The sequence below is a fragment of the Mus pahari genome, chromosome 11 (genome assembly GCF_900095145.1).
Source record: "Mus pahari chromosome 11, PAHARI_EIJ_v1.1, whole genome shotgun sequence".
In the NCBI taxonomy this organism is placed as follows: domain Eukaryota; kingdom Metazoa; phylum Chordata; class Mammalia; order Rodentia; family Muridae; genus Mus; species Mus pahari.
In genome coordinates this window covers 35,303,349-35,327,560 of record NC_034600.1, presented here as the reverse complement: position 1 = coordinate 35,327,560, position 24,212 = coordinate 35,303,349, and the positions used below count along the sequence as shown (strand labels likewise).

The following is a 24,212-nucleotide window of genomic DNA, read 5'->3' as shown; positions in this document are numbered from 1 at the left end:
AGCTACACATTAGTAGCAATCTTTCCCTTTGATTTTTAAAAATATGTTTACTATTATTACCATATCACCTTCATTTACATAAAAGGTTTTATTTATTATGGAAATTTCACAAAATAGTCTTTGAGGTGATGGATCCAGAGACACTTAAAACCATTCTATAAGTAGGCTTCTGGCATATAGAGACCATTGCTTGCTTGCTGCCTGCCTGCCTGCCTGCCTGCCTGCTTGCTTTGTTTAATAAGTTTGTTACTTCATGCTAGCTCCTTGAATTCTGGTCCCAGAGCCATAGTAGATTTAAACTCTTTTACCTCTAGAATGAAATTTATGGGTTGATACCATGAGTTCATTTGCTAGGTAGACAAGAAACTTGAATGGAAAAAAAGATGAAATGTACTTACTAGTTTGTAGAAGGAGGGATAAGGACATTCTTTGTACTGGGCAAGAACCAAGGCTTCTGTGTCCTTTTCCTGTTGTTGGGTTGTAAGTTGTAGCTGCTGACTCCCAGGGAACATTAACTGAGTAACTTGACTTAGCACTTAGTTGCCTCATCTATTAGCTAAGAACTTAGATTGAGACGGTTCTCAGTTTACTGTTTGACTGGCTTGGTACTCCAGTTGCGAGGGTGTGGTTCTGGTGATCCTGTCAAGAACCTGACCTGCCTTTGTCTCAGAGGGAGCTAGCTAATACAGTCACATTCTTGTTCTAATGCTGTAACTGAAGGTGTGTAGACCCTAACAGTAGTGGTATTCTACATAGGAATCCAAATTTTGGTGCTAACATTATAGTAAGTAGTATGATCTCTTAGTATTTTTCACATATGTTACGATTGTATGCCCTTCACAATCCTTTCAAAATATCTCTTTGAGTATTAGGTACATAAAGTCAAAACCACATCAGTTTTGTGTCTGGCACGCAACAGGTCTTTTGTAAATGTTCTCTCTTTCTTCTCTTAATTCCCATTTCGAGTATATTTCATAAAATTTTGGTTGATGATAAGTAGTCATATTGTTTTACTAAATCACAATCCAATATAAGGTGAGCTTCATAAGGCACTTAAAACATAGACCACTTCTGGAAACAAATGTTTTTTTAATTTCTTATGTATTTTATTGTCCAGTTTTATACTATTAGAGACATCCAGTTGCTTATTCAGTTTTGTTCAGGAGAAGTCAAGCTTGTGAAAGACAAATGTCCCACTTCCTGATCTGGCAACTACCATAGTAAATTCACCTATAAACATATGGGAGTGGTAGATAGAAGACAGCCCAAGCCCATGTGCATACTTGGACAATTGTACATGCTTATGAGGAGGGATGGAGAAAGGAGAGACAAAGGAAAGAGAGGACTAGATACAGAAACAAAGGCGTGTAGAGCCAGAGTAGGAAGTGAGCAAGCTGGTGCTAGATGAGGGTTGCCCAGAGGGGTACCAAACCCAGATGTATGCTCTAATAGTTAATTCTAATATCTAGAAGTTTTAATGTCATGTATTTGGTCTTGGGTTAGGTAGAACCAGAAAAACTGTCCACCTTGCCAGGAAAGTCACCAAAAAAAAAAGAAAAAAAGAAAAAAAGCTTGATATTTTTCAGAACTATGAAAGGAAAGAAAAGGGGGGAAAAAGTTTCTCATTTAAAAAAGCAAGATGCTAAGCATCCAGTACACATTATTATAAATTTATAAGTGATCATAAAGTCTGCCCACCTATGTGGAGTAGGAATGCTAAATCAGAATTGGAAAAAGATGGCCTCTGGGCCAGTAGAATGCCTTGGTTGTCTTTGAGAAACAAATGCAAGGGAAACTTTATGCAGTCTGTGTGCCAAAAATTTCCTGTGGAATATGACAAAAATACATATGTGAATGAAATAGTTCAGAAACACGAGAAATGGCCTCTGTAGGCAAAGCCAGAGGTAAAGCCAAAGGATCCCGAGAAGATGCTAAAAGATACAACTATGTCTTAATAACTGGAGAGATTGTTTAAGGATAAGAAGCACAATGAATTGAATACAGTTATGAAAAAGTAATGAATTTGAAAAAGAGCCAAATACAGCTTTAATTCTGAAAATTTAAAAATATATATCTGTTAAAGTCAGCAACAAGTAAGTACTTCAAAACTGATTAGCTACAACTACACAGAAAATTGATGAATTGAAAGTAATCAGTTTACTGATGAAACCTAAAACACGGAAAGTAAATGTTCAGTAGCCATATCAGCATTCATAGTATATCATACTTTACAGTAATATGAATAACACACACACACAGACTTTTAGGAAGTGAATGAGTTAACGGCCTCTTTTTTTTTTTTTTTTTAACATAGTTGCATTAGTATGGAAGATTCCATTGCCTTTAGCTCAGTTTACCTTATAAATGTGTTTGAATGACAGTTTCCATTCAGTTCAGATGTAACCTGCCGAGGCTTAATCCTGGTGTCATGGTCCTGCCTGCAGAAGCCTCAGCAGACAGTGCAACCAGCCTCAAGCTTTTTGCCTAATCTCTCTGACTCAAAATGAAAGCAAAAGAAAACACATCCTTAAGTCAAGTGATATTAAGGTTAATTAATTAATTTACTACCTCACTTCACTAAACAAAGAACTAGAGTGACCAGAGAGTATATTTTGAGAGCAATATGCCTACCTAGACTTGTCTGACTTTAATGGCTTAGAATTACTAATTTGTAGAAAATAAAATTACATACCATGAATTTCATTCGGTCTTTATATTCTGCCTAGTACGTTTCCCATGTTAAAAACTAGTGACCAGCTTACCTTAATTCTTCTTTTAAAAAATTATTTTTATTTCATGTATATGTGTGTTTGCCTGCATAGATGTGTGTGTGCCATGTTCGTGCCTAGTATCACTTGAGGTAGGAGAGCATATTGGATCCTATGGGACTGGAGTAACAAGTGGTTGTAAGCAGCTGTTTGAGTGCTAGGAACCTAACCAGGGACCTCGGAAGAGCAGCTGTGCTCTCAAATGCTGAGCCAGCTCTCCAGACCGTTATATTCATTCTTAATCCAAAGTCCACTTTCATTTTAAACCTTTCTTTGCTGTTAATAGACAGGTAAAATAAGTTATGTAATGGATCTTTTCTCTGGTTAATTTCTATGAATACAGTCAACCAAATCTTATCATTCTTGTGGTTGTAAGAGATGGAATTCATTAGCAAATTTATATAGCTAAAGAGAGGCCCATTTAGTGTGAAACAGTTGTGAATATTAATTTGTATAGGAAAATTATTTTTGTAAGAATTAAAGATTTTAAATATTATTTTAGTGGGACATGTAGATAATTTTTCAGCTGTGATTGAAATGATTTTGTTTATAAATTTTAGTCTAGAATATCTTTAAACTTTTAGAAGGAAATACCATTTCTATAAGATAGAATCTCTCTCTTATCCCATCAATATATCTTAGTAAATGACATTCAATGGTATATTGTATTTTAATTACTTGGAGGTATATCAGAACAACTACTCCAGGTCTGGAGAGATTGTTCTGTCCAACCAAGCACATCAATATGGCAGCTCAGAACTATCTGTAATTCTAGTTCCAGGGTATCCAATACCCCCTCTTCTGGTCTCCATAGATGGGAGGCACACAGTGGGGTACACAGACATATGTGCAGGCAAAGTCCCAAACATGTAAAATAAAAGGAAACACACCTGCTGGGCGGTGGTGGAGCACACCTTGGATCCTAGCACTCAGGAGGCAGAGGCAGGCAGATCTCTTAAGTTCAGGGCCAGCCTGGTTTACAAGGCAAGTTCCAGGACAACCTGGACTACACAGAGAAACCCTATGTCAAAAAGCAAAGCAAAACAAACAAACAAAAAAATGAATTCTACATGCAGGCATATAAACACAAAGCAGTATCAAGTTTCCCTTCATAGGTGCTGTAAAGCACATCTGTTTTTACTTTATAACTGTGTGAGAAAATTATCACAAGATAACAATCAGACTGAACCAGAGTGCAACATGTTTCCCTGCTAAAATCTTCTGTTCTAGAAATAAGCAGATTAGTGAGACCACCCTTAGATCAGCCTGCATGGTGCAGCCATCTGCTTTGCCCTAACCTCTAACTCAGGTGATTCATCTGTGTAGCAGTTCTTACCAGAGCACCTGTAAATAGTAAGCAGAGGAATCTTCTTACCTCTGTTGAGTACAGTGAGCAGATCATTTAAAACGCAGAGTAAATTGGAGTAAATGTCCAAGAACCACAATCAAGCACCAAGAACCTCCAGAATGCATTCAAGCAGTCAAACCCAAAGGGGGGTACAGCTGCAAACTGTAACTTCTGTGCCACCAGAGTCTGTGGGTCCTTCTAGAACATTCTAGAGGATGGGGTGTAGGGTGAGTGGAACATTTACACCTGTGTTAGGTTACTGCCTGTGACTTACCTGTTTAACCCTAAGGTTCACAAGTATTCACATTCTTCATTTTTAACACAAAATGCAGTCAGTTAAAGCCAAAATGCTTTTACTTGTGACTAGAGGCTGGATTTTTACAGTTTCCCTTTTTGGAAGCCAAAAGCCATGGTCAAGATAAGATTACAGTCCAAGACTATGTTGGCTGCTTCTTGGTTTAGCAACTGGGGCATGGGGTGGTATTCCAGCATTGTGTGTAGTTGCGTTGTATCTACATTGTGGAATGGAGCTTTCCTGAGACTGGCTGTGGTTGTAGGAGGGACGTGAGCAACAAGTGCTGGGCAAGAGAGAGAAGGTGGTAGGTAGTGTTTGTTTGATCTGCAGTTGGTTAAGTAATGGTGGCAATGACCACAGCTCTCTCCAACTATTTCCTTAACATTTTCCAAAATTAAATTGACTCTGCAGCCTATTGACTAGAGATGTAAACCTCTGTTGTTTTAATTCCACTTACTGTTACCAAAGAGATCTTAGAATCCGTGAGTGAGTTCCTCACTTTTCAGTGCTCACCATTAACACTCCCAAGTACATATACAGCACTGCTGTGAGATGGGGGTACATTTACAACACTGCTGTGAGACGGGGGTGGACATACTCTTAGGAAGGATGACTGAATATTACATATTTTTATATACCTAAATTTATCTAATGCTGGCTTTTAAATTTTGACTTATAAGGCTTCTTTGTTGCACTATATATAGAAGCTGAGTGTGGTAGGAAGCCTCTATAACTAGTCCCTAAAGAAGCTGAAGCAGGAGACAAAAGGATGGACCATCCAGAAACTGCCCCACCCAGGGGTCCATCCCATAATCAGCCACCAAACCCAGACACTATTGCATACGCCAGCAAGATTTTGCTGAAAGGACCCTGATATAGCTGTCTCTTGTGAGGCTATGACAGTTCCTGGCAAACACAGAAGTGGATGCTCACAGTCAGCTATCGGATGGAACACAGGGCCCCCAATAGAGAAATTACCCAAGGAGCTGAAGGGTTACCTATAGGTAGAACAGCAATATGAACTAACCAGTAACCCCAGATCTCGTATCTCTAGCTGCATTTGTAGCAGAAGATGGTCTAGTCAGCTATCATTGGGAAGAGAGGCCCCTTGGTCTTGCAAACTTTATATGCCCCATACAGGGGAACACCAGGACCAAGAAGTGGGAGTGGGTGGGTAGGGGAGCGGGGTGGGGGTGGAGGATATAGGGGACTCTGCGGATAGCATTTCAAATTTAAATGAAGTAAATACCTAATTTTAAAAAATTGAAGAAAAAAAAAGAAGCTGAAGCAGGAAGATCTTAAATTTTGAGGGCAACCTGGGCTACGTAGTAAGACTTTACTATTTAAATTTTTCTAGTCTATTTTGTAAACACTTCTTAAAAGTGTAATCAAGAGATTGACCCTTGCTAAAGGAGATTATACACAAAGGAATGCATGTTAAAGTCATTAAAATAAATATGGCTGAATATTAACTTGACTTAGCTGTAGCAATGGTAGCTCAACACATCTATCACTGGTTAAAGTTCTCGCCACAAAGGCTTTTGTGTCTCGTAGCTAAAAATGTAAGGACTCGTCCTTTATATTTAGCACTAGCTGGCTCTGAGGATATTTGTTAGCATTCGAACTTCAAAATGCCACCATAGAAAATGTCAAAAAGTGGATCTACCTGATTCCCTGAGGCGGCAGAGCAGAAGCTCCCAGATGGCAGGGTAGTTCTGCCACAGCGGTGTGGGTCTGGGGCCAGACTGACCTGCCACCTCTTCACTTGTCCTCTCTAGTTTCAGTGTTCCCTCTTTCACTTGTTTCGTTATTTATCAGCATGGATCACTTGCCAAGCTCTGCTCTAAGTGCTGGGGAAATAGGACCTTTTCTCCAGGATTTTAATGTCCCCTCGTAGGAAAAGAAAGTAAACAGTAAATTACATAAAGTTTGCAGAGTGCTAAGGGGCAGTCTAGGAGCTCAGGGGAGCATCCTGACCAGACGCTATGACTGTAACCAGAAAGGTTGTGTGGACCAAGCGCCAGCCAGGCTGAGACCTCAGAGGGAACAGTAACTAGACAGGGAGATCAATTGGGGAATGGAGAGATAGAATGTTTTTAGTATGTCTTAAAGAAGAAACAACAAAAGGTAAGGAGTTGAGAGAGCAAGGTGAGCTCCAAGAGAAAAAGAAAACACTTTGAGATAGACAGAATAAAGAAGTGGGATGCCAGGCTGGGAAGGAGTATGTTCCCGACAGCATGTAAGTAGCTCATTGGTAGAGCATGCACTCAGCAGGTATGAGGCACTGTATGTAGGAGGTGGGAGTTAACTGCTAAAGGCACACCCAGGTGCTAGATCCCAGGATAGTGCAAGTGCAACTCTTACAGGAGAATAAGACTGACAGTCTAGGATGTAATTCAAGGGGAAATGTGAAAGTAATCCTTAGAAATCTTTTGTAAGAATCATTTTATATATGGCAAATACAGCCATGCCAGCCAAGTGGATACTAAGTATGTGCGTTGCGGACACTGTTAACTGTGTGTTGTTTGCTTATTTTGTTTGTTCATTGCACTGCTGGGTGTGTATGTTTATTGTCTAAATTCTGACTTATTAAAATTAATAGTTTTATCCTTCTGCTGCTGTCTTGACTTAATTTGGCAGGTATATTTATTTCATATTTATCATCAACCTGAAGTTTACTTTTGTTATTTTAACTAGAGTGGAGGCAAAGGTAGTGGATTATTGAAACCTCAACCAACATTTGAAAATGTGTAAGGATAGAAACAATATAAAATAGTACTGCTGAATTTTAGAAAAATCTAAATTATTTTTAAGTTAAATCAATTATTTTACAGTCAGCCTAAGAGAATGCATAAAAGAAAAATAAAAGGATACACTATAGAAAAAAATGCAAAGCCTGACAAATTTAGTGCCTGTCGCTTTGTAACCGAGAAAATAATAGACTTTGGTAGATCTCTGGATTGTATTTTGTCCTTGTTTTGTTTTAAGCAAGTCCTAGTTTGAGCTCCCTACTTGGTAACCTGAATGTGTACATGTACCCCACCCCTGAGTATGTGCTCCTGTTCTACAGAGGAAGACACTGTCCCAGATGGCGCTGTTGCAGAGTACAGGCGAGAAAAGCAGAAGTATGAAGCTTTGCGGAAGCAGCAACCAAAGAAGGGAGCTTCCCGAGAGGATCAGGTAACTTCAAAACCGAAGTCCATGTGGAGTTCAATGCTTGTTTTTATTCTCTCCTAGTGGTGTTAGGTAGAGCCTAATCTAATTATGAGTCCAAGGAGGCACTCCTTATGAAAAGGGAAATGCACAGGGCAGAATGCAATGACCTTGGCCACTCATGGCAATCCACATGCTAAAGTTCTTCCCAGGTGTGTGTGTGTGTGTGTGTGTGTGTGTGTGTGTGTGTGTGTGTGTGTGTAAAGCCTTGAAACTGAAATTTCAGTTGTTCTGTTAATGTCAAGTACAAAAGCTTCCTAAAGCCCCATATTCTCAGACATTTCAGGGAAAAGTGTTTCCTGTAAGACAACAGGGAGCAGCAGCAGCTTGCAGACAGTGTAAGCTTCCACACCAGTCTGTCACATGTCACATGACACATGATAGTCTGTCCCATGCTGGACGTGAAATAGCACACTGCCTAGGAAGATGGTGCTTGGTCTGTAAATTGGTTTCTACTGATTTTCCTTGTTTGTTACAAGAAAATGTCTCCGTTTTCTAAAGTTGTAATGTGAAAATATTAACAGAATGAGAAGCAATAGAGCCAGCTGGCCGGTGTGCCAGATAGTACATGGCACTTGATAAAACAAACGCCTCAGTTGCCCTCTGTGTTGAAAGGTGTGAGGCTAGAGCTGGTGTGGTGACTCAGCGTTAGGAGCACTGCTGCCTTTGCAGGGGCGTTCCGTTCCCAGCACCCACACTGTGGCTCTCGGCCATGCGGAACTCTGGTTCCTAGAAATCTGACCTCCCCTGGTACTGTGTATGCACATACATTCATGAAGACCAAATACTTTAACACATACAATTTTTAAATCTTGGGCTGGAGAGATGACTCAGCGGTTAATAGCACTGACTACTCTTTCAGAGATCCTGAGTTCAATTCCCAGCAACCTCATGGTAGCTCACAACCATCTGTTATGGGAATCCCTCCTCTGATGTTTCTGAAGACACAGTACTCACATACATGAAATAAATAAATAAATAAATAAATCTTTTAAAAATTTTTAAATCTTAAGGGAGGACATTCTGAAATTCTCAAACTAAGATTTTTGGTGTTACCTTGCATGTATGAGCATATACCATTTTAGAGATATAAAGAACAAGTAAAATAAAAGCATATTAAAACTCAAAGCTTATTTAGTTAAGTTACTCTAGCTACAAACTGTCTTATAAATATAGTCTCAAAGTTTCTGCATAACAGCTACACTTACAGTAACCCAGCCACCACCACCCCCAGCCTTAAGGCAAATAACTGTTAAGAACCAATCTGCTTTCAGTGACCAGTAATAGGTAGCTCTCTCACTTCCCTGAACTGTCAGAGGGAGCCGGTCAGTAAGTACTTCCAACAAAAAGCTGCGAGCATTATCACAAGGATAGATGCTAGGGAGCTATATAAATGTGTACCAGATGGACCTACACAGGACCAAAGAATCTAGGAAGGTCTTTCTGAGCTTTACAGATGAACCAGGGGAAACCCAGCTGAAGTAGAAAGCAATTTGCGTCGAGGCTGAAGGGTGAGTGTGTAAGGAGTCTGTATGAGAAGTCCTCACCCTTCTTCAAAGAGGAAAAATACTCTATATGACTAACCCAGCCAGAAAAAGACAAAACCCGAGATAGAAAGGTAAGCGGGAGTCTGCTTCTTTGAACCAGGTTGTTCTGTGCAGTAAGGAACTATTGATAGCAGGAAGTAACGTGATGTCGTTTGCACTCTGGGGCCATCTAGCCCAACGGCTGGACTGACGATAGACTAGAGGTACAGAGGCCAAGTAGGAGACTCTTGGTTGTAGATATTTGAGTACGGGCACCCAGAATAACTTCCCCATGTGAGAGTGGTCTAACTGTACTTAAGAACCATGCTCTAAGTCCTTGGTCATTGATTCCTTTCATATCTAGCCATGTTTTCTGCTCAGGTTCTAGAATGGACTGTAACCAAAAGATGTGAACTACAAAGTCATGACCATTTGTTGCTTCTTGCCCACAGAGGCTAAGAGACAACTAAGAATCCAGAGTGTTCTTTTCCTCAAAAACATGCCTCAAAAATTTTTCTATAATTTCTGACAACTATTCAATAATACATTTATTGCTTTTTACCAAATTTATCAAGCTCCTTTTAATAGACATTTAACATGTTAGCATTCGCATTCCATGTAGGTGATATTACTGCACAAGCCACTTTCTAGACTGAGATTATGTTTTGAAAGTGTGTTCCCTGGTCAGAGTTGCTGACTCTGAGAGAATGCACACTTCAGTGCCTTAAGTCTGGAAGAGTTTTTCTTCAATTGTTCTTCCATTTTACTAACCATCTACAGATTGATGGGCTCAGCCATTCTACCTTCCCAGGGTAAATGTTTCACACCTTGGAAATTTGTTAATGAATAGCATTTAGTTTTGTGTTTGATTCCACATATGCTGGTGACTGGCTCTCCTGTCAGGTAAGCTCTAGAAACATATCAATGAGCATGTATTTAACAGAATTAGAATGTGTGCTGCCGAGCACATTTAAGCCTTGGAAAAGAGAATACTGGAGGAAATATGCCAATGCAGATCCAAACAGAACGGTATCAAGATTTGCTAATGTCACTGCTATAGCCTGAAAGACAATTTTATTAACTTAAAGAAAGGAAATAGCAACAGTTACCTGTGTCTTACATCTAAGCAGCATATTTTCTTTTCTACCAAATTCAAGCATTTCTCCTTGGATGATCTTTATCAACAGCTTGGTGTCTTGTTGTCATTTCAGACCCTGGCGCTGCTGAGCCAGTTTAAATCTAAGCTCACTCAAGCGATTACCGAAACACCAGAAAACAGTGTTCCTGAAGCAGAAGTGGAAGATGATGAAGGCTGGTAAGGCCTTTGATTTCTTAGTACTAACTATGCACAAGCGTCTCAGAGTAAAGACACTATGGGGACATTCCCGTTGCAGCATCTGTGTCAGACTTGATGCTAACACTGCTGGGCCTCCTCTCCCCTGTATTTCATTACAATTATAATGTAAACTAAGTGGTCTCAACAAGTGTTCAGTTGACGCCAGTATTTTGTGAGCCAGGGGAAAAAATGTATAAGAAAGATCAATTCCCTAAGTAATTTCCAACAAAAAAAAAAAAAACAAGGAAAGAAAAGAGAAAAAAAAAAAAGATTTGTGTGTTAAACAGCCAGGAAACAACTCTAAAAGAAAATAAATCAATATAGTTTTACACTTTCCTACAAACATTTTAGAATTCAGTCATCTACTTTAGTAATATATTTCCTACCAACTTCCTGTTCAAGTTTATCTACAGGATCCTAGGAACACATGCATGATTAATTTTATCTTTAGATACTTTTCAGCATTTAAAGAAAAAACATGTATGCATTCTTACATAGAACTTGATCTTATTCTGGGGAAGAAGATATAAGCCAAAACCAAAAATAGTCAAACAGTGTTTTCCCTTATCACACCTCTGTCCTCAAGTTGGCTTCAGATGCAGTGTATTAGCCTCCCCACACCTAGCTGCCTCCATCTCCACAGTACTCTGGCTCAGGCACATTGAAACAGGCCAAGCAGTATAGCACCCCTCCACGTGTGACTCAGCTCTGGAGCCTCTGAACTGTCCCATGTGCCATTACCCCAGCCTAGAGTCACGGCCCCATGCTCCCTGCCAACATCTCCCCTATTTCAAAACTGTCCAGCACTCCCATCCTCCAGAAAAGCCGTCAGCAAGCCTTGTTGAGCTCTCACAAATCTAGTGGGTGGAGGGAAGAGAGCTGGACACATATTTAAAAAGGCATAAAAAGCACTTATTAAGAAAACATTTAAACAAGTAAGACTCTACAACTGTGTGTAACATTAGCCAACAGGGCCACGTGAGAAGGACTTGAATGGAACAAAGCGTACCTACCTGGACCCTGGAAAATATCTGTGTACTTGTCTATTAATTTATAGTCTCTGCAGAATCTGGATTAGGATGCCAGTCTTTATAAATCCTTGATCTCTCTTAACCAGTTTTTACAACGTATATAGTGTTTGTGCACAAATTCAAAGGGCTTGAAGGCAGAAGCTGGCTACTCTTACAGTTTTGTGCCAAAGGCACAGGCTCATGAGTGCTCGTGACCTACAGAGACACATGCACACCGCATAGAAAAACATCCTGTCTTTATGTAGTCCTACAAGGTTAGTTTTATTTTGAATTCTTTCAGTGTCTCAAAATACCTTTCAACTATTTATTTGGGGGTCAGCTGACACCCCCACATTTCACCAAGTCCTCTTCCCCTTATTGTTGAATCTATGCATTTTTGAGGAAATATGACCCATGTGTTTCTGATTCATTTACCCCTAACTCACCAAGATGGGTGTTTTGTAAGAGCAGCTTGATGCCCAGTCAGTTTTCCTAACCTTTGTTATAAGCCGTCTAAGCACTTTTTATTGAACAGGAAAGTCACCATCAAATTCAAAACCCAGAAGTTTCACCCAAAACTCGTAACCCACAGGATTCAGATTTCCTTTCACCTTGGCAAGTCCAGTTCATCCTAAGAACTTCCATCCTAAGGTTCTTCCTAGCCCCTGGCTAAGAATTTCCTAATCCTGAGGTCCTCTTTATCTTCAGATACCAAGGAAGTGTTTTCAAATGAGTCATTCTTATTTTTAAAGGATTTAACCATATAATCAGTGTTCCATCTTGTCTCCTTATTATAAAGATAAGCAAGAACATTTTCTTATATGGGGGTTAGAGGGACCAACCAGGGGTCTGTAATGTTGGCTGGTTCTCTATCTGAAAAAAAAAAAAAAATGTGGTAAAGGAGAGAAGAGAAAGTGTGGTGACAGGGAAACCAGTTACCATCAGCAGGAGGAGAACTTTGCTTCCTTCAGGGTTACCATCTGAGGAGAGAATCAGACTCTATGTATGTACCTCCATAGTAATTTTGGTATTTATTTAAGTAGCATCTTGATGAGGATAACGTTAGTGATGGAGGCACTATGCAGAACCCTCTAGAATGCTCTCCTGCTGTAAGGCCTTTGCATCGCACTGCAGACCATGAAACTGCATTGTGCCTGTTCATAGACCAGCCAGCTCAACCTCACTGAGTGTCTGCCATAGATCAGCCAGCTCAGCCTCACTGAGTGTGTGATGACTGAGATCCTGTCGCGTAAGTGTGCTCTACCCAGGAAAGGGGTCCCATAGTCAAGGAGCTAGAGCAAGCATAGTGTGGGGCATGTGCCCGTGTGTTAGGCCTAAATTACATGGTTCTCAGACTGTTTTGTAGGTCATGGTTGCCACTTTTTTAAGACATGGAAGCCAGCCAGTATGCTTCATGGCACTGTCAGGGTCTGTTATCTGAGGAAAATGATTGCTTCTAAGACATTTTTATGTGTCCACATGAGTGGCCACACATTGAGGGATCATTTTCAGTTTCTGTCAAGATAGAAACCATTACCAATTTGTTATGTTTTCTTTTACTTGGCAAACCATTCCGTTCACATTTTTGGCTGAGCTGCTGTGTTGGCATGGTATACAACAGGCATTTGGGTACCATTCAGCAGCTTTCTATTTTTCATGCGAAAGAAAGAAAGAAAGAAAAGGAAGGAAGGAAGGAAGGAAGGAAGGAAGGAAGGAAGGAAGGAAGGAAGGAAGGAAGNAGAAAGAAAGAAAAGGAAGGAAGGAAGGAAGGAAGGAAGGAAGGAAGGAAGGAAGGAAGGAAGGAAGGAAGGAAGGAAGGAAAAGAAAGAAGAAAAAAAGAAAGAAAGAAAGAAAGAAAGAAAGAAAGAAAGAAAGAAAGAAAGAAAGAAAGAAAGAAAGAAAGAAAGAAAAAGAGTGGGAGGGGGAAAGAAAGAAAAGAAATATGATTCTATTGTAAACAGTGTGTATGGTGTTTGATAATTACTACCAGATTTCACTGTCTAGCAAGGCACTTAAAATGTTATTGGTAGACGAAGCTCAAGTGCATAGAAATTTCTCACTTGCAATAGCATTTTTCCATAGTTCGGAATCATTGCTAGGTTTTGGTGGCAGTGATGGCACCAGATTAAGGTTTAGCAGGTGAGCAGTCTTCTTGGTACTACATTTCTCAGTCCTGCACATCAAACTCACACTGCTGTAGGACCCTTCTCCAAGCATGGATTTCATAAAATGATTTAGACCCATGGCAGGAGGCATCAGTCAGAGGACTCATATGACCGTGTGGATGAAGTCAATATGCCAGTTTGGAATTGGCTAGATAAAGCTTGATTGGTGTCAAACAAGGTTAGAGAGTAGCTAGCTATAGCTAAAAAGTCTGTGGCGCCAGCTTTTTTTTTTTTTTTTTTTAAGCCATATGAGAGCTGACTGAACTATTAAAGATATTCACTGTGTAATTTCAGGTTCTCTTGAAAATGTCTTCCCAGATTGTTTAACTGGAGAGTATCATAATACTATACAACAAAGATATATGATAAAGTGATAGCTTACTGCTCTTCATCTCTCTTCTATACTGCTTTCCTCTTTACCATGTGCAGCACAATTCAGATATCCTAACTTTGCATAATTAGCTCAAATCAATTCTTTAATTATTATTACAGAAGTGAGAATATTTACTACATAAAAGCAAATAGTATAGCCTTTTAAAAAGTAAATAAAAGCCATCTACAGTCTCAAACTCAAAGATAAATACTATACAAATGAATTTATATGTATAGTCTATAAATTTGTATGTATAGACTGGAATGTGTATTCACATTATATATATTATATATACATATATATATATGATTTTAATTTAAACTCTTCCAGACATGTTTGCACATGTATGTCTTAAATAAAATTGTATACCAATTTTCTGTCTTATTTCTTTAGAAATATATACTGATTACTTCTGCTTATTATATTTTTATATAATTTTAACATTTTATATTGTGTGATATTCCATTATGTGGTTATAAACCTACTTACTTCACTTGACCATAATATTATATATTTAGGCTCTTTCCAGTTTTCAGGCTTTGGTATTATGAACTATAAAAAATACCTATATATCTATTTTATTGCACATTTTCTCTGTTTTTAAGCCTGGAATTGCTTAGTCAGTGAGGGCACATGTTAGGCCTCTGCTAAATATTTTCAAATGTTATTCCAATTTATACTCACAAGTAAATATCACTTTAGATTTGCCTGTAACACAGTTAACATCTCAAAATTAATTAATTTTCTTTGTTGTCCTTAGTGAAAGAGGATAACATTTTTAAATTTTTTTTTTTTTTTTTTTTTTTTTTGCTTTTGTGTTAAAAAATGAAAATGCACATCTGGTCTGGTTTGCTTCTGTTTTTAATAAAGTTGTTCGAGTATCAGCATGGCTCCTCCCCTCAGGAGCCTCATCCCTGCATCGTCTTAGCCCTGATTCTGAAAAACTATCCTAGGATGGCTCCGAGTGTTAGAACTTTAGGGTCTGGGTTTCTTCTGTCTCTATTTTACTGCTCCACCTTGGCTTGCATTAAGAATCAGTTTTATCCATCAGTTGTAGTTTGGTTTTGCTAGAGACTGGGATTTTGCAAGCCTGATTTGACTTGAAAAAGTTTTAAAGCCTTCCTCTGGAGTTCGCAGCACAGAAGTAATGAATACCAGTTGTCTGGGTATTCAAACAGTGGATTTTTAATAAGACAAATGTTTAAAAAATGATTATTGACTTTTAGACCCACCTGGTCAGATCGCATCATGAAATACCACTTTTGAACATAACTTCATCTTGTTGCTTATCCTGGTGAAGCCCTAAGCAGGTTTTATATTCACAGCACACTGCTTTTATGGATTGTTCAATCAGGTAGTGAACGAACGGTATAGAGGCAATAAGTAATCATTGTAATTAAAGCCTTCACCTCCTACAGGCAGGACATTGCCAGGAGTGGGTAGCAAGAGCCCACAGTAGCCGTGTGAAGACTCATCACCCTTCCGTGTTAGCTTAGTAGCAGGTCTCTTAAGTTGAGATTTTTTAAAAATTATTGACAAGCCTGAGAATTTGGTTTGAATATCGCTACTAGTGTTTGCCTTTTTAGAGGTTAAAACTAAGAAGCCTTAAATGTCTTTAATAACTTAAAACCATAATGTTAACATAAATAACATTTTTATTAAAATATAATTATACCATTTCTACCCTTTTCTTTCCACCCTCCAGCCCCTCTCATGTCCCCCCCATTCTCTCTCCCCCTGAAATTCATGGCCTTTTGTTCTTTAATTGTTATTATTACATGTATATGTATTAATATATAAATACAACCTACTGAGTTGTTTGTATATAATTTCAGGGCTGACTACATGGTATTAGTTAACCATTTAGAGCTCACCTTGGGAAAGACTAACTCTCCTTTTCTCAGCATCCCTGAGTTGCCTCTATACAATATATATATATATATATTGTCTAGAGGTACCACCACCCATCATATTTCTTTCTGCCCCTTAGCATGTCTATTGGTGCTGTCGTTCATATCTTGTTGAGGAATCATGGTTGACATTTCTGTTGTTTCTAGGAGATACAGTATCACTGCAGATTTTCTGATCCTCTGACTCTTATTGTCTTTCCAGCTCCTCTTTCACAATGTTCCCTGAGCCTTATGTATAGGAGTTGTGTTGTAAATATGTCCAGTGTGGCTGGGCACCCACAATCAGTTGTTGTCTGCATTTGACCAGTTGTCTGTTGCAAAGAAAACTTCTTTGATGAGTGAGAGCTATACTTCTCTGTCTGTATAAGGGTACGTATATAGAATGCAGTTAGGAATCATTGTAGCTTAGTGAAGTGATGAGGATTCTGTTTAAGATCCATGACCTCATTGGCCACGGGAAGCTGGCTAGGTTCCCAATACCAAGCATGGTTTTCTTCCTGTTGAGGATACTGTAAGTCCTATTAGGGAGCTGTTGATGACTGCCAAGATATGGGTGCCACTCTTATACCCTTAGGGGTATTTTGCTATCCTGGCCATTGTTGTGGTTCTAATTATAACTGCAAAACAGAAAGTTTTCATGAAAAATGGCATTGCTTTACATTTTTCAAATCACTAATGTCTAGCATGATAGGAGAAGGTAGATTGTCCACTCCATAATGTTGTGATGTTTTAGAACATGGACTCTGAAACATATCAACAGTTAAAAAAAAGGCTATCAACCTGAGTTTGGTCATTAGGACCCACATGGTAAGAGAGAACCAACTCTGCAAGATGTCCTCTGGCCTCCACGTTCATGGGGCAAGTAGCCCTCATGTGGACACAGATACACAAATAAATAAATGTAATTTTATGATGTCACTATATGCTCTTGAAGGGATGTGAACAACACATAAATGTCTTAGTGCCCATACAGATGAATTTGACCTTGTAGACACAGGCTTCTCATACCATACTTGGAGAACTGCTAGAACTCCAGCTCTCTAATTATGTGGTCATCTTGGTCCCTGTTTATCAGAGGTTATGACCAAACATGTTGGTTCTGGAAGCTTTGATCCCCAGGTATCAGTTTGATCTCAAGTAGTTCCAATATGCTACTTTATGGATTAAATGTGTTGGATATGGGAAATACTGTACAGTACTGACAATTTTCATCATTTTTCATATTACTTATTTGTGCCTACCCTCTCAAAACAGACTATGACATTAGTCACATCTTATTGATTCTAAGTGGCTTCATAAGAGTTGTCTTAGGGGGCTGGTGAGATGGCTCAGTGGGTAAGAGCACCCGACTGCTCTTCCGAAGGTCTGGAGTTCAAATCCCAGAAACCACATGATGGCTCATAACCATCCATAACAAGATCTGACGCCCTCTTCTGGAGTGTCTAAAGACAGATATAGTATACTTACATATAATAAATAAATAAATAAATAAATAAATAAATAAATAAATAAATAAATAAATAAATAAATCTTAAAAAAAATCAGGTATCCATATGTGGGTAAAATTATTTTTTAAAAAAAGAGTTGTCTTAGCTGGGTTTTTAGCTCAGCAACATTTTGGGATACATAAATAAGGCAAATTAAGTCAAACTGATCTTGTATAGTATTTAATGAGATGTAATTTGTGATATCTGTGCCTGACATATAGTAGGCTTTCAGATACTTTTTCAGACTTGATGCAGATCTTTCCTAAGGAAAGGAGTGTTTGAATCTGTGCCACATTGTTCTCACTGGACCTGGGGGCCAAGGTGCAGCAAGCACAAATGTGTGTAGAGCTGTATAAACTCCTGTGTGGTACCTTTCGGCTATTTCCCTTGCTGTTTTGAAAGGCAATGATCACCTTTAATATGTCATGTGCTTGCCTTCTGACCTTTGTGCATTTATTTCAGGCTGTTATTGGCTGCTGAGATTTCAGAGTTCCCTATATGATCTAGATAAGATCATATATTTTCTATTATTCTCTCATGCTTTTAATTTTTAATTTTTTTATTTGTTTATTACATTCATGGACAGTGTTTCACTGGTCATTCAGTGTCTGACTGACACTTCCTTTTCTTTACTGATTGTGCTTTGAGTGGTCATATTTAAGACCTCTTTCACAGAATTTTCTCCTAAGTTTTCTTTAATTGTTTTATTCTTTTACAGTTAGATCTGTTACTCATGTTTTGTAAGGGACTATGTGAGATAGGAGGTTCAGGCTAAGTTTTATTTTCTTCTTTTGGGTGTTTGGATGTTACGACATAATTGTTTCCAAACCTGCCTATCTCTCCTGAGTGCCCTGGCCACTGGCAGTGCTTGGTTCTCTGTGGTTTGCAGACTATCCTGTTCTGTTGATTGGCATGCTTATGCTAATGCCTCATTGGCTTACTAAGAGCAGCTTTTGAAACCAGGTAGGAAGTAACCAGCTAATAGGAGTCTTAACACTTTCCTCTTCTCTGAGCTGCTTTGGCTCTGCTACATGTTTTGCCTTTCCATGTAAATTTTAGGTTTCTCTTAAGTACAAAATAAATCTGCTATGGTTTTATTTGAATTCCATTTTTTATTAATCAATCTGAGGAGAATTGGTATCCTTGCCATGTTGGCTTTCCGGTGTTGAATTTTAGACTTTAGTGTTTTCCCACAGGTCCCTAGGCTCAGTTTTGTTTTTGTTTTTTTTCTGCTTTTCTCTAGTTCAGAATGGATACTGTGTGATGATCTATCTTCAGACTCACTGACCTTTTTCTCCATCACAGACGCCCGGATACTGAACCCATCCGGTGGGTCTTCGGCTTTAAATGTTGTGTTTTTCGGTTATTCTTACTTGACTTCATCCTACTTTTTGGCATATTCCAAGCCTTACTTCCTGAAGGCTTTTTTCTCTGATCTTTGTCAAGTAGTTCCAGTGGCTAGCATTTCATTATTGGTATCTGGGCTGTGCTTTCCCGTAGCGCTGCGATTTTCTCCCTTCTCTCCATGCTAAGTGATATTTGTTGAATCATAAACATTTGAATATTTCCCTATGTATTTTCTGCCTGATGTTATTCATAAAGTCTCCCTAACCCCAGGATTATATGAATATGCTCCTACACCTCGCTGGTGTTTTGTACCATTGGTTTATCTCTAACTTTCATCAGAAGCTCACCTGGAACTGATTTGGCATGTTAGGCTAACGTTAGAACTTTCTGGTTCTAAATTGAATACTAGAAAGTGAGAATCCTGCTTCTTCCACTGATATTATCAGAGTGAGGTTTTGTGTGTATTTTTAAGTTCATTTCATTATTTTACATTGAGTTTTTTTTTTTTTTTTTTTTTTTTTTTTTTTGTCTGTTCTTCTGCCAGTGCCCCGTTTGTAATGACTGTTAGCAGCACATTGCTGACTGGTGTGTGGGAGGCCAAGGTGGACCCTTATTGTTCTACATTTATAATTTTACTCTCAGAGCTTGCGTGCATAATGTGCTACATTCTTATTTTCTTTTAGTTAGCCACACCTGGAAGAAACTTAGACAATAGACCATGGAATCAATAAAAAAAAAATTAAAATTAAAAAAGCCCCATTATTTAACAGGTGGTCTCTACCTGAATTGCAGCCCTGGTGCCAGGAAGGAAATAATTAGTCTTTAGACAAACCCTTCAAAGCCATGGAAAAGATCACATGTGGAAAATAACTAGCATCAGAATGAAAAAAACTGGAATACGGGGTTTTAATTGCCATCTTTCTGGTCCAAGTCTGTATGTATTCTTAATGAGACATTCGGGCAGGTGTTTTTCCATCTCTCTATGCACTAGAAGCACAAGAAACTTTAACAAAGTCTCAGAGTAAACTGTCACAGCTTTACCTGCTGTAACTCCATAGAATACCTTAAAGATGGCCACGTATAAATGCAAACCACAAAACCCTCTCTGGAGATACTCCGTCCTTCAGCTCCTTGTCAGTTTGAATTAGTATAATCCCCTCCCTCTCTGGCACTACTGTAGATAGCCACCAGCTTACCTGCAGCAGTACTGTTGTGTTCTCTGCTTAGGTGATATTTAAACTGATAAGCTGCCGGACTGAGCCCACTTGCTTTGACTTTCGGTTGGCGGGTGGGTGGTTGACTGGTTGGTTTCTTTTGAGGTAAAAGCTCATGTAAGGTTGGCCTCAAACTTGCTGTGCAGCTGAGGTGTGCTTTGAACTCCCGATCCTCACGCCTCCAAGCCAGATACTTAAATTGTGACTGGCATGCATGGTATATATCTGTAAAATCCCAGCACCTGAGAGAAAGCTGAGGCAAAAAGGTTGCTGTGAGTTCAAGACTAGTCCAAAACAAAAGGGAAAAAGCAGAACAGGGGAATGGCACAGGCCTTTAGTTCCAGCACTCAGGAGGCAGAGGCAGGCAGGTCTCTATGAATTTGAGACCAGCCTGGTCTGTATAAAAAGTTCTAGGACAACCAGGGACACAGAATGAGACCCTGTCTCACAGGGAAAAAAGCAGGAAATTCTTTAGTTCAGCTTGGTTGTACAAGCCTGTAACCCCAACACTCGGGAGAGCAAGAGTTCAAGGCTAGCCTTGACTACATAGTTTGTAGCCAGCCTGTGCAACAATCAGACCTTGACTAGAAAAAAAATTTTAAAGTAGACACTTATTTACGCTGAATATTCACATATCATCAGTTTCAATTAACCCTACAAGCAAGATCTTGTTAGTATATTATATGGGAAGAACTTGAGGTGGCAAAACAGCAATATAATTAAGATATGGCAAGCTACAGAAAGGAAAACATGACTCTGAGGGCTGGGTGGCTTTTGTGAAAGGGTCTCATGTAACAAAGCTGCTCTCACACTTGACTTTGAACTTCTGAGCTCCCTGCTTTGACCTCCCCCAGTGCTGGGATTATAGGTATGTTCTTTCATGTCCAGTTTTACACAGTGCTAGGGACCAAACCCAGAACCTTCTGTCTGCCAGGCAAGCAAGCATTCTTCCCAGTCAGCCACATCCCCAGCCCTTAGATAATGAAGCCTAATGCATCGGTGTTTTGTGGCATTCTGTTGCAAATGTCATTTGAGGTTTCTCCACCCAAGCAACAATTTTTCTGACTTAGCCTGCATATTTTTCATATTTTCTAATATAGTAGTGTTGTTGTATTCAACTGTACCAGTAAGCCCCCAAAAGTAGTTCTTAAAATAAATCGTCTAGACTCTTAAATCTTGGAAGATGTTAAATTTCACATCTCAAACATTATTTGTATTGTTTGAAGAATTAAACTTCAGAGAGAGATTTAAAAACTTGTTTAGCTTAGCTTAGAACTCCCTGTGTGTTTGTCTATAATTTTCATAGAAATTAAACAGTAGAGTGGTTATGAGCATGGAAGTTTAAGGTTAGACCAAATCTTGAATCCTAGCTTGGAAATGTCCTAGCTCTGTGATCTTGGAGAAATTACATAATCTTTCTATTGCTGCTTCTCAAAGTATAAATCAAGTAATTAGGGGTAATACTGGCACTTTTTAGGGGACAGGGTCAGTTTGTGAATCAAGTTAGCTTCTGCTTAGAAATAGGGATTGGCAAGAAGTTAGGAGCAGGCAGTGCTCAGTAAGTATCTCTGTTATCTTTGATGTTGTGCATTGTTTTTAAGAATTAATCATGGGTGTCAGTAGATCTCTTGATTAGAACTTGTACCATTTCTGTTAAAGTTGATGACGTCTAGACCTTCTGTTGACCTATAGCCAGTGGCTAGTTTTAGCATAGTTTCTATCATACTTTTTTTTTTTTTTTTTTTTTTTTAAGATTTGTTTGGTTTGGTTTGGTTTTGAGACAGGGTTTCTCTGTGTAGCCCTGGGTGTCCTGGAATTCACTCTGTAGACCAGGCTGGCCTCAAACTCAGAAATCCGCCTGCCTCTGCCTCCCAAGTGCTAGGATTTAAAGGCAAGCACCACCACTGCCTGGCTTTTTTAAAGATTTTATTTACTTATATGAGTACTGTAGCCATCTTCAGACACATCAGAAGAGGCCATCAGATTCCATTACAGATGGTTGTGAGCCACCATGTAGTTGCTGAGAATTGAGCACAGGATCTCGAGAAGAGCCATCTCTCCAGCCCCTCTATCATAGTTCTTAGTAGTCTGATTTACATTTGAGGTTTGAATTTGTGTGTGTGTTTTATTTATGGATAGCAATGCCTCACTAGTGAAATAGGGACTCTCTCCATGAGGGGAGAGATACATTCAAGCATAGAAATGAGAGGAAGCACACGTGACAAAACATTGTCCACACGGTTTCAAGGCGTAGCTGAAGTCACTCAGCGTTGGATAGCATAGAACTGTGAGCTCAGTGTAACACAAATGTTGTATTCCATCTCTCTCAGCCAGGTTCTGAGATGGCGATCCAAGGAGGCAAGAAGGGATATGATTATAGTCCAGGGCCCTGGTTAGTGTCCATTTTCTACAGGACTATAAATAATATTGCAGAAGGCCAGCGTGGTTCGTTATAAATAGGCCCTCGTCAGAGTTGCTGACCCTGGGATGGTGATTATTTTAATTCTAAGCTCTCTAGCCAACCCCTGACATCACCTCCGCTGCTTTTTTCTTTTGAGTAAAGAAAGCTCTTCGGCCTTAACTCTGTTCTTGCGTGCAGTCTGTCCTGAAATACATTTCTCTCACAAGGGAAGCTGTGATCACAGGTATGATTTGAATGAGAAGAGCAGCCAGCCATGGTGCCCTAGTGCTTAGCAGACCTGGTTGGGAGCTACGTCTTCCCTCTCTGGGACTGTGTCTGCTGGCTGCAGAGTTCCTATTCCTGGCTAAACTGTGGATTGAAGCTCCCAGCAGGTGTAAGGACACACGCTACAGATGTATTCTGGAAAGCTTTTTAAATCTTTCCACCTGGCTCTGCTCAGTGTTAAGCTGTTGGGTAGGCCAGAAAGCCAAGGAAGTACCTTCTCCTGCTGATATTTGGAATATTATATCTTCCACATTTAGTCTAGCACTACCCAATATTTACTAATATTTTTTAACTAAGGAAAATGAAGGACGTTATTTAAAGTTGGCTTTTCAAAACCCCAGAAGGGCAGTGTTCCTTTAAAACTCAGAACAAAAGCAATTTTTCCATGTTAGCGGTGAGCATCGACAGTACACTGATTTCTATCTGGGTTTTCTTTTTCCACAAGTCTGTGCCTAGTTTCCACCTTGCCTGGTTTCCCAAAATCTCCACTTTTCTTCCACTTATTTCTGTTAGCTCAAGGGTTTTGAATTTCTGTTCCTATGTTCCTCCTGTTGTCATTTTTAAGTGTATTTTGTTTCTGTTTTCCTTTACGTTGCTATTTTGTTGCCTACTTGAGCTTCCCTCCTTGGGGATTCTCCTTGATGATCATAGCCTTTCTCTGGGACATCTCCGTCTGAGATGCCTGCTCTGCTCCACAAACAGGCCTCTGGCCCTACTTGCTGTAGATCAGTTTTTAGACTGCTCTCATCTCAGGACTCACTGAGTTTCTCCATCCACCCTGTCTTCTTTCATTTCATTTGTGATCTCAGCTGCCTACTTCATTTTGGAAAAAGATTTGCACCAATTTGTTGTGGGTTTTTTCCATGCATGCTGGTACATAAATCCTAACCTCTTAATTCCTCAATAAGTTGCTTGTAATCAGTAATGAAGAAAAGTCTAAAATTAAAGTCTTTAAGTTTGTGACCTAAAAATAACATTCTGATAGTTTAAAACAGAAATAAAAGTCCAAGTAGTGTTTGGAATATGTTTAAACATATACCTAAAAGGTATTAAAGGTCAAAATATTAATCAAATAGCCAGTTATCTTTTAAACAGCAGCTAAAGTACATGTGTCTTAGGATTGCTATTGCTATGAAGAACAGCATGACCATGGCAACTCTTAGAAAAGAAAACATTTCATTGGGGCTGGTTTACATTTCAGAGGTTTAGTCTAATATCATCACGGAGGTAAGCATGAGGTTGTACAGGGAGACATTGCACTGAAGAAGGAGCTGAGAGTTCTACATTTAGATCTGCAGAGAGGAAAGAACTGTGTATCACTTGCCCTGGTTTGAATTTCTCAAAACCCACCCCTAGTGAAGTACTCCTTCTGAAAAAGCCACACCAATTCCAACAAGGCCACACCTCCTAATACCGCCACTCCCTCTAAGGGTCATTTCATGCTAACTTCCAGTGTGTGACTTTTTGTACTGTGCTGTCTTAACAAACTCAGAGTAAGTACCAAGGTTGGTGTACCAAGGTTAACAGACTGAGA

At 39.3% G+C, this 24,212-nt stretch overlaps 1 protein-coding gene across 2 annotated transcripts in view; it reads left to right on the top strand.

The window, feature by feature from the left end:
* The window catches only part of Cwc27 (CWC27 spliceosome associated cyclophilin), a 171,962-nt gene that overhangs the window by 131,771 nt on the left and 15,979 nt on the right, over positions 1–24,212 (top strand). For both annotated transcript variants that reach the window (XM_029543999.1, XM_021208253.2), the window contains 2 exons: positions 7,482–7,591; positions 10,362–10,465. In XM_029543999.1, coding sequence (XP_029399859.1) covers positions 7,482–7,591; positions 10,362–10,465 — 214 coding nt within the window. The remainder of the gene's footprint in view (positions 1–7,481; positions 7,592–10,361; positions 10,466–24,212) is intronic.